The sequence below is a fragment of the Corythoichthys intestinalis genome, chromosome 1, assembly GCF_030265065.1.
Source record: "Corythoichthys intestinalis isolate RoL2023-P3 chromosome 1, ASM3026506v1, whole genome shotgun sequence".
Classification (NCBI taxonomy): Eukaryota; Metazoa; Chordata; class Actinopteri; order Syngnathiformes; family Syngnathidae; genus Corythoichthys; species Corythoichthys intestinalis.
Window position 1 is genome coordinate 38772444 of NC_080395.1, and position 15408 is coordinate 38787851.

A 15408-nucleotide genomic window follows, 5' to 3' on the forward strand; every position below is an offset into this window, starting at 1 on the left:
TCAGCACCCCGCGAGCGTCTGGCCGTGGTGGCGGCCTGGCTGCTGTATTCAAGGACGAGTTCAAATGTAGGACCATAACTGCTCATAATTATTCAAGTTTTGAACTGCAGTTATTCTCTATCGCGCTTTCTCCCCCATTGCTTTGTGCCACTATTTATCGGCCCCCTGGTTTTAACAAGGATTTTATCCAGGAGTTTTCTGAGTTTTTATCAGACTTTATTCCAACATTTGGCAGGGTTTTAATTTGCGGGGATTTTAACATTCACGTCTGCTGCTCTGCAAATCAGCTGGCGAATGAGTTTAAAGGACTTCTGGACTCATTTGGCCTCACCCAATCTGTGAATGCACCAACTCATGAGCATGGTCACACTTTGGATCTGGTGATTTCGCTTGGGCTTTCAGTCTCCATCAGAGAAATAGTGGATACTGCCATCTCGGACCACCTTCCCATCATTTTTGACTTTGCTGCCCCTTTGTCTGCAGAAAAGCAAATTTCTCCAGCTTGTTACCGCCGGCGCATCACTCCATCCACAGCAGGAGAGTTTGTGACTGCATTTGGAGACCTGCAGCAGCATCCTGACGCCGTTCTGCCTTCTCCTGTCTGCTCAGACAGTCTTCTCTCCATTTTTTGTTCCACCTGCACTGCTGTTTTGGACTCCATTGCCCCTCTACGGCAAAAAAGTTCCAAACCCAAAGCCACTCCATGGTTTAATGACTATACCCGCCTGCTTAGGCAAAAATGCAGGCGGGCTGAACGTCAATGGAAAAAGGACAAACTCCATGTTTCTTTGGAATTGCTGAGGGACACCTTGGCTGCCTATCAGGAGGCCCTAAAACAGGCCAAGTCGAATTATTTATCTTCTATTATACATAACAGCTCCAGCCATCCAAGACTGCTTTTTAACACAATTGACTCTGTTTTAAACCCGCACCCCACTGTCTTAACTGATGTGTCAGGTGCCACTTGTGAGGAGTTTCTCGCTTTCTTTCAAAACAAAGTCTCTTCGGTCAGGCAAAATGTCTGCAATTCGGGTATCTCATCAGATAATCTACATCCTCCAGAACTGCTCACTGTTTTTGAACAATTTGATCTCCTTCCATTGTCATCTCTGTCTGAAATAGTTAGTGGCATGAAACCCACTAACTGTCCGTTAGATATAATTCCAGCTGGGCTTCTAAAGGAAGTCTTTAGTTGCCTCGGACCAAGTCTGCTGGCTCTTATAAATAACTCTCTCAGTACCGGTTCTGTCCTAGCTGCCTTCAAACAGGCTGTAGTCAGACCCCTTCTTAAAAAACCCCATCTCGACTCCTCCGTGCTGTCCAATTTTAGACCCGTCTCCCACTTGTCTTTCCTTTCTAAAGTTTTAGAAAAAGTTGTTTTTATTCAATTGCAAACATTTCTAGAGACAAACTCCACCCTTGACAAGTTTCAATCAGGCTTCAGGTCCAGACATAGCACTGAGTCAGCACTGTTAAAAGTGCACAACGACATTGCACTTTCTGTAGATAATGGAAACCCAGCAATCCTTGTTTTACTAGATCTCACAGCAGCATTTGATACAGTCGACCACACAGTCCTTGTATCTCGTCTAGAACACTTTATAGGTATCCGTGGTAAAGCTCTACAGTGGTTTAAATCCTACCTGGAACATAGGACCTTCTCAGTAATGATTGGGGAATTTTCCTCCTCACAAACCTCTCTGTCTTGTGGGGTGCCACAAGGCTCCATTTTAGGGCCTGTTCTCTTTGCACTTTATCTCCTACCTTTAGGATCAGTTATAAAAAAACATAATATCTCTTTTCATTTTTATGCTGATGACCTGCAGCTGTATCTCCCCCTGAGACCCAACAAACAAACTGCTCTCACTAAATTAATGGAGTGCATATCCGATGTGAAGCAGTGGCTAGCGCAAAACTTTTTACATCTTAACGAAAGCAAAACTGAATATATTACTTTTGGCACACCTTCCATGTTAAATGCCCTTGAGCCCAACCCTGGCACTCTGGCTCCCTTTTTTAAAACACATGTTAAAAATCTCGGAGTGATATTCGATTGCAGGCTCAACTTTGAAAAACAGATTAGTTCTGTTGTAAGAGCAAGTTTTTTCCAGCTCCGTCTCCTGGCCAAAGTGAAGCCTTTTCTTACTCGCCACGACTTGGAAAAAGCAATTCACGCTTTTATAAGCTCAAGGCTGGATTACTGCAACGCTCTTTATGTTGGTCTTCCCAAATCCTCAGTTTCTCGTCTCCAACTTGTTCAAAATGCTGCTGCTCGATTTTTAACAGATACACCTAGACGTGAACATATTACCCCCGTGCTATCATCGCTCCACTGGCTTCCAGTCCATTTTAGAATTGATTTTAAACTTTTACTGTTTGTTTTTAATTCTATTAATGGCCAGGCTCCTTCTTACTTATCAGAAATTTTAACCATCCGTAACTCTGGCAGGAGTCTTCGCTCTACCGGCCAACTTCATTTGCAAGTCCCAAGGTCCAAACTCAAACAGTGGGGAGACCGATCTTTTGCGGTTGCTGCACCCAGGTTATGGAATAGTCTTCCCCCAGAAATCCGCACCACTACAAATTTGGGCCTTTTTAAATCTCGTTTAAAGACACACCTTTTTAGACTCGCCTTTCCCCAATATTAGTTTAGCCTGGTTTTATTTCTTTAGGGTTTTTAATGTTTTCGGATTTTATCTGTTTTATTGTTTTGTTTGGTGTCTGACTAATCGTGATGCGATGGTTCGTTTTTTTTCTTTTCTTTTCTTCCTAATGTCATTTTATAACACTTTCCTGCCTTTTATTTACTATGTGCCATGTTTGTCTTTGTTGTAAAGCACTTTGGGGACCTTTCGGGTTTTGTAAAGGGCTATATAAATAAATTTGATTTGATTTTGATTTAAAAGTATAAACTATTAAATGAAGGAAAATAAAATAAATTAGCTTCATTGCTGCGACACGCTCGTTCTGAAGTTTATTTGAGTGCATTTGAGTCCGCGTGTGAGTAGTTTAGAGTTTAATCAAGTGAACAGTATACAAATAGAGTAGTATTCAAATGCATACATGTGCATTTGCTGTGATTTAGTACAATACCGTTATCGCACAACCAGTTCCTCTTTTGTCACATTTTTTTTCGCGCCTCAACAGCCTCTCTGCCGGTCGCTGTTTAATCCAGCCGTGAGTCACTTCGCTCGGCTTCGTCGCCACTAGGACTCGGCCTACTCGCCTGGCTCTCGATTGACTACCCTTGTTGCACAAGAAAACAGTCACTTGCCTTATTATAAGGAGTAGGAGAGTGTAATAGACATTTAAAGAGCTTTACTAGTTTCGGCCAGAGCGAGAAAGTTTTTTGTTGTTGTGAACTACAGTTCCACACAAACATACAACGATATATCATTTAGCTTAGCAATTAGAGAAGTGAGAGCCTTTTTTCGAGTGTCCCAAACTTCAAGAAAGTGCATTTATCAAGGTTTACTCGGCCATGACTATGTCTACAGAACAGCATGCTATCACTATGCCAGCACCTCTGCTATTAGACGCGCTCAGAGTTTGTCACAAAACGCTCACTGCCACCGGAAATGCACTCTCCTAGGAAGGTTCAGAATCAGCATAAAACTCTCATGTGAGACATTAAAACTGTTTATACCATAAGGACACTCATATTCCTATTGTGCCTGTCTAAGCAACTGAACAGTACAGGAATAAAATAAATAAATAAATGACGTAATCATGAATTGTAATAATATTGTGCTCCTGAGTCTATATTTTAGAATCTGCTTCGTAAATAAGGAGATCCTTTATCTTTTGGCTCTTCTGCATCAAATCATAATCAATAGAATGATTTATAGCAATGCTTCTTCATAGCTCTCAGTTAAGGTACATGTACGAAAAGTAGCCTACATAGTGGCATATTCAGCTACAGTACCCCGACATAATAGCACAACTTTTTTTCTCGTAACGATAGTACAACTAATCTTTGTTTTTCTTTGTCTTCTTTATTTGGCTCTAATACTCCATCATAGAAACGCTCATACACGTTTCTATAACACAATAAACGTCTCCAGCATAACACAGCTTTGATCCATCTTTCCAGAGGTAAACAGGATGCAGGAAGTGCACCTATTTTCTTCAAAATTACCGGTAGTGGCAGAGAGTAGCATAACGCGCATGTCAGAAAGAAAATATATCAGCCTCCCTGGATCCCTTTCTTAAACTCCATAGACAAGTTTCCTGAGCGAAATATGGGCAGCGCCATCTTGGAAAATGTATATTACGATCTTCCGGTTTAGAAAGAACAACATGAATTGCGTTAGTAAGCAAGTAAGCAGTATGTTGACAATGAAAACCGCAAAATCAAACCAGAGGAACCTACAAAATCTCCAAAAAAGTATTCAGCATGACGTAGATGAGACTCCGAGACGTCTGTGATGTGCGTGAACTCTTATTACTTCGTTGATCATTCGTGGACAAAATTATAACAACCTGTGTGCCTGTGTTGACGTGAGGTGTAGATTGATATGCCGGCCACTTGAGTGACCAAAATGAGGTGACATTACAAATAATATTGCTTTTGCCGAATGCAGAAGGACTGACACAGATTTTGTTGTTACAAGGAAATACTACAAGGTATGTGCATAGTGTATAAACACAAATAGTACGTCATTATTTTCTTTATTGCAGATATTGATCGCAATAAAACATTTGGACAACATGATTTCTTGTTTTATTAAAAATGATTTGCACATGTGCAAAACAGGTCAATAAATCACAATTTATAAAATTGTGAGAAAAATAGCATACGAGAATGTGATATCAGACAGCAGAGCTCCGGAGCCTTGCCAAACTTTCACCCGACATTACGGCCTCTAGACAGGCTTTCTCCCACTGTCCTCGGTAAGTCTAGCTCAGACATGTCCAAAGTCCGGCCCGGGGGCCAAATGCGGCCCGTGGTCAAATTTCATCCGGCCCCCAGCCTCTATCATAAAATCAATAACATCTGGCCCACACACAGACTTAATAAATTGGCCTGAAGTACTGCAACCAGCATATGAAGTAGCTTACACACGAAATGCTGCTCCTCATTTACCCACTAAAAGGCAGCAGCACTTTAACCCTTTATTGCCAAATGTATCATATTTGATACACCTAAAATTTCATGATTTTCAGACTTAAGAATTTTGACATATCTTTTTGAAAAAAAAAAAAAAAAAAGACAGATGGATGCAAGTCAACACATGCATCTGCAGGTTCCATGAGAAAAAAACATGATTTAGCATGGGTTATAGATATTAGAGCGCTTATTACACATATTCATTTTGACTTTTCTTTTCACAATTTTGAAAAAAAAGGTTTCATTAGGACCTTATTTTTTCAAATTTTGGGATTCTCTGATAATTGCTTCATGTTGCAGGTATTTAAGGGCTAAACAACTCCGTGTGACCCTCTACTTCCAATTTTCTAAAATGGCGACAATCAACAAAAAAAAAGTTGACTGTGACGGCCGACGCTTCAAGGATAGGTGGAAATAGGACTATTTCTTCACTAAAATACGCAACAACTGTGTCATGCCTCATTTGCAAAGAGACAGTCGCTGTTTTTAAAGATTTCAATGTGAGGCGATATTACCAAGGAAGACACGCTGACATGTACGATAAGATTACAGGGAAGATACACAGTGAGAAATTGAAGCAACTTGAAGCTAGTTTAATTTCACAGCAGTAGTATTTCGCAAGAGCCCGAGAGACGAAAGAGAACGCCGCAAAGGCTAGTTGCGAGATTGTTGAAATTATTCATTTAAAAAAATAATAAATCAAATATGACACACTGAATGGCTTGCTAAATTTTGCTTAAATATATTGTTCTACGTAAAGGACGTCAGCCAAGGTCGGCCCCCCACATTTTTACCACGCCAAATCTGGCCCCCTTTGCAAAAAGTTTGGACACCCCTGGTCTAGCTCCAATAGCATATCTTAAAGTTGCTGCAGTTAAAAAACTCGTAGTTGGATCTCGGGATCGAGCCACCATCTCCCAGCCGCCCTCGGATAGAACGCACGTAGTCTCAATATATGTCCATCAATGTACAGTAAGTGTTGTTGTGAGGCACATCAACTTTTCTTCCCTTGACTAACAGCGTTTTCCACCTGTAAACAAACAAACAAAAAACTTGTAACACTTGCATTTATGCATTGACATAATTGTGCCATCCAACGCGCACTGATTAGACACAGGCTAGCAGCAGATACAGTAATTGTTGTAAATAATATTAAAGAGCATCATAATTACCATCATCTTACGAACAATATCAAAGGCAACAAGTCGTTTCATGCACAAGATTTTAGCTTTATTTTTTTTATTTTATTTTTTTTAGCACCGGACACATGAAAATGCAGGGATAGGAAGAACCTACCTTCCATAACACAGTGGCAACATGGCTACAAAAACATCTGGTCTTTGTTGTGAAACAAGCATGGTTCCACATCTGCCTTCATGAACATGTTGTCCTCCCCTGTCGTGATGATGGCAAATGGATGCGATATTTCCAAATTGTCTTTTTTCAAGGGATTTTCATGAATAATGTTACTCCAGCTCCACTGTTGTTTTGGATGGAGAAATTCTAAAACGGAAGTTTCGAGCAGACATGCGGAAGTAAAGCGGAAGTACCTCGGAAACTTGTCTATACCACACTTAATAGTGCTCTTGACTGGACTCTTAAGTAATTGAAGTACTTTTACTGTCTCTTTTCTCTCTAGTCTCACTCTTTTTATTCACCACCACACATTCATGCACATATATTCTGTTTTACATGGGCTAATCATAATTTATCTCTTTCCCAAAAGTTCCTCTATCTCTCGCTCCCTGCTTTCACTGCAGACGACAATGTCATCTGCGAACATCATGGTCCAGGGGAATTCCAGTCCAACCTCATCTGTCAAGCTATCCATCATTATTGCAAAGAGGAGTTTAACTCTGCTGTCCTCCAAAAGAACACCTCACCCCCTGCTCTGCTTCTCATACATATCGTGTGCTAATACAACATACTGCTTTGCCACTCCAAACTTCGTCATTCAGTACCACATTTCCTCTTTGGTTACCTTGCCTTTCTTTAGATCAGAAAGACATAATGCGGCTCTTTCAGACTCGCTGTACTTCATCAACACCCTTGAGGGAAATAATAAATTTGCAAGGTAATCTTCCTAGGTATGAAACCATTCTGTTGCGCATAAATACTCATTTATGTTATGAGACTCAATCTACCCTTGACTACTCTTTCCCATAATGCCATTGTGTCACTCATCAACTTTATGCCTACTTTATACTCTGTATAAATTACTACCTGTTTATATGTATCTGCCTCTCTGTATCTTTGTCTCGTCATTCATCTGTCCATCCATCTGGGATTCAGTGTACAGTAGGTCTATATTGATTTTATATACTGTTTTAATAGTGAGATGATAAGTCATGAAAATTGTTGAATAATAATGTGTCAGCTTTTAAGTGAGTGAAAAGCCTCAAGTAATGTGCTGTATACAGACGTTTTTTTTTTTCTCTCCGTAATTCCAGACAGTTCATTATTCTAATTAACTCACCTTTGATGATGAGCTTTGTGTGATGACCAAAAGAAAAAGGAAGTTGTGTGGCTCAAAAACATTCCTACTTTAAGGTTTTTTTTTTGTTTTTGTGTGTGTGTGTGTGTGGGGGGGGGGGGGGGGGGGGATTAGGGCGCAGGAGATCAATATTTCAAGCATATGTCATCATTTTACCAGCTCCAGGCCAAATATTTAGTTTGGAGTGAATAAAACATTACAATACAAACTTTGTACGAGTAATGTTAAGACATAATCAAGTGTTTGACCAAATTTGCTCGAATACTCCAACCCTCGGGTCAAAAAGGAAGATTAAGACAGGAACCAAGTGCTGGAATTGTTGTATGAAAAAAAAGTCTACCAGACAAGGGGACTAGGGTGGCAGATGGTGACATAATGATTTATGAGCTGCAGGGCTTTTCATTAACCATACTGAGTTTTACACAAGCACATAGCGTGAGAGAGGGAAAGAAAATTAGGTGAGAGTGACACAAAATGGGAAAGTGCTGGAGTGAGGTACAAGGAATAGCAGCTTGAGCGTGATTTTCTTCATCGATTAATTTCCCTGCATTATTACTAGTAGTTTACATTTCTGGGGCTCACTGTACGAGTAGCCTTATGGAACAACATTACGCTCTCACGGCAATGCAGATTAGATTTAGGAATTGTTTGGTCTAATTTTTGGGGTGTTTTATATTCAATCAGTAAAATGTGAGAAGATTTGGTTTTTGCAACTCATACCTTATTTTTGGTTAATGAGTAAAGCTATTAGATGAACATCCATACGAGAAGATACTGTATTGCTCCCGTTCTATCGTCACTCCGCTGACTTCCAGTTCATTTTAGAATTGATATCAAGCTTTTACTGTTTGTTTTTAATTCAACTAACGGCCATGCTCCTTCCTACTGTTCTGAGATTTTAACCTTCCATAACCCTGTCAGGGGTCTTGATTCTTCTGGCCAGCTCCTCTTACAAGTTCCTAGGTCAGGACTTAAACAGTGAGGTGATTGATCTGTTGCGGTTGCTGCCCCCAGGTTGTGCTCTAGTCTGCCCCGTGACATCTCCGCAATCACTAATCTAGGCCTTTATAAATCTAGGTCAAAGACCCACTTTTTTAGACTAGCTTTTCCTCCGCGCTAGGGTTGCATTGTTTTTTTTAGAGTTTTCATGTGTTCGGATTTTATCTTTTTATTTAGTTTTATTTGTTGTTGAATTAATTTTGAATTTGAATTTAAACACAAATCGTCCAAAGGATGTGTGACTTCTAAAACTATAGGTTTTAAGATGCTGTGTGCCCAATATTTGCAGTTTTAAGGTGCTTGGATACTCAGTCTACACAGTGATGTTTGATGAGAGAATTTCCTTCCTAAACTATCCTAACGGTGTTGAGGTCAGGATTTAGTGCAGGTCAGTGAAGTTCATCCACTTAAACTTGATGCAGTTCAGTGCACAGGAGGAAGACATCCCTAAACTGTTCCCACCAAGTTGGGAGCCTCTGATTGACCAATATCTATTAGTAAGATGAACTATTCAGTTATTTTCACTAAACTTAACAGTAATATTCTTCAAATAGTAGACAGATCATATTAAACTATATTGATTGTGAAAGGGATATGAAATAACATCCAAATTAGCATAATTGATTTATACAAGTGTATCATCATGCGTATCATATAGACTCAAGTGTTTAATTTGATGCCTGCAATGGTGCAGTTTTATTTTATTTATTTATTTATTTTTTTATTCATGACTTTCATATCATGATCCAATTAAGAAATTTGGTCCTGTAAATTGGACCCAAAATTACTAGTTTTGCAATCTATTGCCATCTTATCTTCATTTCAAATAAAGATGGGACAGGATGTGTGTTTTAGACTTTTACAAAACACATGAATAAAAAAACATTTCTTTTAGATAGTTGCCTGCTAAGAATGTTTTACGTACAAATGACGATCAAACTCTGTAAAAGCTGGCATTTTTGAAAAGGCTTCAAGATGAAGACAAAAACACTATTTGAAATGGCAACCTAAATGGATCTTCCAAGAGGCAAAACACTTGTTCACTTGATGCAAATAAGAGATTAAATTAAACACATCTAATTTGTCAGAAAAATATTAGGTTGTCATTAAGATTATTCCAATATGACCACTTGTTTGAGTTCGGAAGTTTGGATGGTGGTTGTGCAAGAAAAAAAAATGTGTGTTTGTGCGTGCATGTACAGGTATGTCTGGATGAATAGATACATTTCCTTTTCAATTTGATTTTTTATAATTTTCACAGCATTCCAAATTTGTCAGAAAAGAATTATTTAGTCAAACTCTATTCAGTTTAAGTTAAAATCTTAATAAATTATGTTTACGGAACTAATCCATTGTTGATTTTAAAAAGGTTTTGTTTCCATGACACAATGTAGTATATTGATCTTTTTGTCTTTACATAATGGCTGAAGCTGTGTTAGATTTTATTTGATTTCGGTCTCGCTAGGTTTTTCCCAACGTAAAATGTAACATCAGAATGAAAAGATTAATGCAGTTTTTCCTGGACAGTTTTAGGCCATCAGACATGAGTACCCTGCTACCTGCTGACATGTCATAACCAATCTATCTGTAAGTACCACTATGTCAAATAGTGTTATGGAGGATTGGTACTGCAGACTGGGAATACCTTCAAGTAGCAGTCAAACGATAACAACCTCCAAGCATAAATGACATTTCTTAAGTATTCAAGTAAAACTGCATCCAACATTTCCAAAAAAGGAAATTATAATGCTGCCATTCACTCAACCTGCTAATTGAGGTCAATACAATATTGGAGGGGAAAAAAACAGACGCAAAACTACAGTATATAGATTATAATGTTCGATTGGAATGCTTCACCCTGTGTTTACAGTGTACTTCATTGATGACATGTACTGTATGTAGATTACACCATTTGTGATATTTTAAAGGGAAAATAGAAATCCTCCTGTTTTTGGTAAATTAGTTATATACTAAATCATGTACCGTTTTTTTCATAGTTTGGCTGGGGGTGTGACTTATACACAGGAGTAGGGTTGGGCATCGTTTGAAATTGAACGATTCCGGTTCCGATTCCACGTTTCGATTCCTGTTCCGAACGATTCCCGATTCTGATTCTTTTAAGAGGCAGAGTCCCCCCCAAAAAATTGCAGGTTCCAAAAAATTGCAAAGTTTATATTAAAGTCTTAACTTCTTGACATTTTATTACATTAAATGAACTTCTCACAGGTCTAGTTATAACTTGTATATAAATATCAGTCTTTAAACTCGAGCAATTTTTTTCCCCCTCGGTGTTCAGGACATCGAAGCAAGGAATTGAAATTTAAAAATTTGAACGATTCCGGGAGCATCGGAGTGTTAAAACTGGTTCCCATCTATGCTTGATGCTCGATGCCCTTACACACTTATGTGTGAAATTATTAACACACTATTACATCATTTCACATGTTATTTTGCTGTTTTGGAGTGACACTGATGGTTTGGTAAACTTGTTAGCATGTTCTTTATGCTATAGTTATCTGAATAACTCTTAATAGATATGTTACATTAACATACCGGCCACGTTCGCATTTCGTTGTTCATGCATCATGTAAAAATATCATACTGTACACTTATCCAGCATGTTGTTCTCTATTGTATTTTAAAGTTCCTTTAAGATGACATGTCATCTGTTCTATGTGTTGGATTTTATCTAGTAAATTTCCCCCAAAAATGCGACTTTTACTCCGGGGAGACTTATGTATTTTTTCCTCTTCATTGCGCATTTTTGGGCTGGTGCGATTTATACTCAGGTGCGACTTACAGTCCGAAAAATACGGTAATGGTATAAATTCCTATTTCACATGAATTCAATCTAACTAGTATTTAAAAATGTATACATATGGTGATATCTCAAGTCAGGAAACCAAGAAAGTTATTCACTTTATCCCCCTAATTATCATGTATATCATGTTTGACAGGTGTATGATGGTGAGAACACTTCATCTCGACTCCTTGGGAACTTTACCCGTGAAGTTATGATCGGTCATATCATCAATAGCACCTCCAATCATGTGTGGCTAGAATTCAACAGCAACGCCTCGGGAACAAATCAGGGTTTTCACCTCACATACACAAGTGAGTTTTTAAAGTATATTTTTTCTGGTAGAGGGGGATTATAAAATATACGGACACTTATATTTGAGTTTCATCTTTATAAGAACATTACCCACTGTGAACCATGCCTGGCACAAAAAAGCTCTCAGAATACCTAGAATTAAGATTTAATAACTTGGATGAACATGGAAAGGGTTACAAAAGTATTCCTAAAAGCCTTTTCTTTTCTATTACTCAAAAGCCTCCACTGATTTTCTATAAATGGAGAAAGTTTGTCACTATGGCTCCTCCGCCATGGAGTGGCCATCCTTCAAAAAGGATTGCAAGAGCACAATGTTGTATGTTAAATGAGGTCATGACATGTTAAAGAAGACAAACTTTGTGTTGCCCAAATATTTGCGAACTTCTATCTTCTTCTAGAGCAGGGGTGGGCAAACCGGTCCTCAAGGGCCGCAGTGGGTCCTGGTCTTTGTTCCAACTGATCCAGCACAGAGCTTTTAACCAATGAGGTTTCAATGGAAACATAAAGCACCTGACTGCAATCAACTGATTGCACTTAAAACACACCAGATTTGTGAAAAGGTGTCCTCTCGGTGGGTTGCAGCAAAAACCCGCACCCACAGCGGCCCTTTGTGGAATAGTTTGCCCACCCCTGTTCTAGAGGAAACTGCAGAGGAAGCAAATACTGCCCTAATAATTTTACTACAGGTTTGACCTTTGCAAAAGAGTGCTTGATTGTTCCACATCACTACTGGTTGGTGCAGGCCAGTATTAAAGGCAGGAGAACACAAGGCAAAAAGAGAGGAGATGGTGCAAACGAAAACATATTTGACAAAAACTAGCTCACCTTCACAAAAATATTGCAAGGGCGGGGAAATACAACAGAATAGAGCACATGGAAACAAGAAGCAACATGGATGACGTCCTGAAAAAGACTTTCCAAAAACTGGGAGTTTATGTAGACAGGAGGTAATTAGACGGTGAGGAACAGGCGGGTGGCACGTGAGGCAACTGATTGGTTGACACACAAGGGGAAGGCAGAAACAGGTGAAATCAATAGGCTAATGACAATGGAAAGACACACTAAGGCCCAAACCAAAACTAACCAAGCCCAAAACACAGAACAATACAGGAGCAGGACCATGGCAGTGAGGACAGACACAAAATTATATGCAGGGGTGAGAAATTATGGATCACTAATATCAAATTATTCGTGGGGACTGCTTTGCTGCCTCTGGGCCTAGAACCATCACTATTTGGGGGGAAAATTTTATCAAAACATTTTCCAACAGAACTCACGAGCGCCTATCTGCAAATAAATGATAAAAAAAGAAAACGATAGGTACTACAAACAAGACACCATCCCAAAGGACAGAAATAGATTGACAATCTCATGAGATAAATTAACATTAGCTGAAAGAGAATATTGATGAAAGAAACTGTTTTGTGAAGAGAAATGGTCAAATATTGCTCCTGAACAGTTATGTGACTGATACGTAGGTCTGATATGCAATGATATCATTCATTCATATAATTTATTTGGTGTTTTGTAAAACTTAGATATAACACTTTGATTGATCATGTGAGGTATTAGTTTTAGAAAGCGGGTTTGTGAAAATTTTGTGTCAAAATGCAGCTAATTCCAAGGATTTCATTTTTTTTTCTTTCTGCTACACACAGCACACATATGTAGCTTTAAATATTAATTGAGATTTTTAAAAATCCATACAATAATTTGTCTAAAACTGCTTCTAAAAGTATTCTTTATCTTCTCACAAACATGGGAAAGTAGAGGATTACTTACCGGGTAAGCTTGCTGGGTCAAGTAATTCCTTTGACTGTTACAGCAGAAAAAAAAGAAATTGTCATGTACTACAAATCTCTCGAGAATAGTCTTTCATTGTCAGCAAAATACCAATTTCTTACACTTCTGACAGGCGAAAAGAGACTTGCGCTCTGATATCCAGGCAATTTCTGCTGAGGGTTGAGCCCAAAGTGCAGAAATAGCAGAAGTGAACTAGTGCAGGAAGAAAAAAAAAAAGTTAATTCTTAAAATACAGCCATGTGTTCAAAGGATTTGAAGACCACATTTCAAGAGGGCATGGAAAACTGTTGTTTAAGTCAATATGGCTGTTATGAAAACATTTGCTGCATTACAAAAAAATGGTTGTGTGTTCCTCCTGCTTCAGAACATACCTATAAACACAGAAAATATACCAACCAACTACAAAATAGTTTATGGAGTGATGCTCTCAATGGGATTGTATCATGAGTGCATATGACACCTTATACTCACGTCTATTTTTTGTATACAGAGTAATTGTTGCTGAAAAACTATCTATTGTGCTTATACCCAATTCTACATTTGTCATGTAGGTTTTGACCTTGTACGGTGTGAAGAACCTGGTGTCCCTAGTTATGGCTTCAAGATCCAGGATGATGGCCATTTTGCCAACACATTTGTTCTTTACTCCTGCAACCCTGGCTACAGTCTCCATGGCAGTAGTACACTGACCTGTCTAAGTGGGGACAGACGTGTCTGGGACAAACCTCTTCCATCCTGTATTGGTTAGTATGTGATTAAAGATATCCGAACAAGAAGATATGCTGGCTTGGTTATCTACCAAATTCCAAGTCAACTAGAGCAAAACAGTAGCTGGCCTTAATCGTTGTTTCCATTTCGTCCATGTGATTCACTTATTAACTTAAACCAATTGTAGCTAGTTAACTAGCTGAAAATATATTTTCAAAAAAATGCATCCTGTATTTTTGAAGACAACTTTTAACAAGATCAGAGAATCATAAATTACCACTTGTGCTGCCTATGTCTTTTCTACCACACTCCGTTTGTCCACCCCATACTTGGCTGTACATAGCCTAAGTCTATCTGCTTCCTGCACACCAGTGCACACGTCATACCGATGATATCTTGGTAATATGTAATTAATGATATGTGCAGTCAAAGATAAATACCATCAAGTATAATATCATACTAATAGAAGTATGTAGCTGTAGTGATGATTCTAGAAAGCGAAATACTAGCCTTCAGCAGTTGTTTAATGCCTTGGGCAACCATAAGCCAAAAGGGACTTATGTACCGATGGGTACCAAAGCATCCAAAGACTGTCACTGTGAATTTCCACTCTCCCTGCGATCAAGTTCCCGCAGGGTCTGTGCTTTTATACTGAATGCTGCCAAGTGTAGCCAAAGCCAAATATTAGCAAGTGACCCATGTTTGCTCATCTAGTATTGTTCTCCGTTGAAGCCCTTTGACCACACATGCTTACTATCCACTCTCTTCATGAGATATGTCTTTTTGTTGCTTTCATCTGATGTAACTCATTGTTAAGTGATCTAGCTTTCAAAACAGACCTCCCTGACTGCTGGACTGCTGCCTAGTGCTTAGCCTCTACCTTCACGACAAGAATGCTTGGCATTTAAAGCTTGGAACACCCACCACACTAGTCTGGCTTGCTCAGTCCCAGTTTTTGCAGGGTGGCCGGGACACATTTCACACATTTCTGGCCAGATGTTTAAGCCTGGAGCAAAGCGAGCATTGGAACATAGCGCGGAAGTAACCGAGTCGGACAACAGTGTGCCCACTAGCTTTGACGAAGCCAAGACACATAGCGCTTTTCCCCCCCTTTATCCCTTGACACTGCAAAAATCTGTGTGTTCAACACAGCCCCTGTCCAACATGTTCCCAGGGTCT

At 39.1% G+C, this 15408-nt stretch overlaps 1 protein-coding gene across 2 annotated transcripts in view; it reads left to right on the plus strand.

Annotated features, from left to right (window-relative positions):
- LOC130927696 (CUB and sushi domain-containing protein 1-like) overlaps positions 1 to 15408 on the plus strand; it is a 687910-nt gene that overhangs the window by 513974 nt on the left and 158528 nt on the right. For both annotated transcript variants that reach the window (XM_057853669.1, XM_057853670.1), the window contains exons 25-26: positions 11561 to 11717; positions 14073 to 14264. In XM_057853669.1, the coding sequence (XP_057709652.1) occupies positions 11561 to 11717; positions 14073 to 14264 (349 nt within the window). The remainder of the gene's footprint in view (positions 1 to 11560; positions 11718 to 14072; positions 14265 to 15408) is intronic.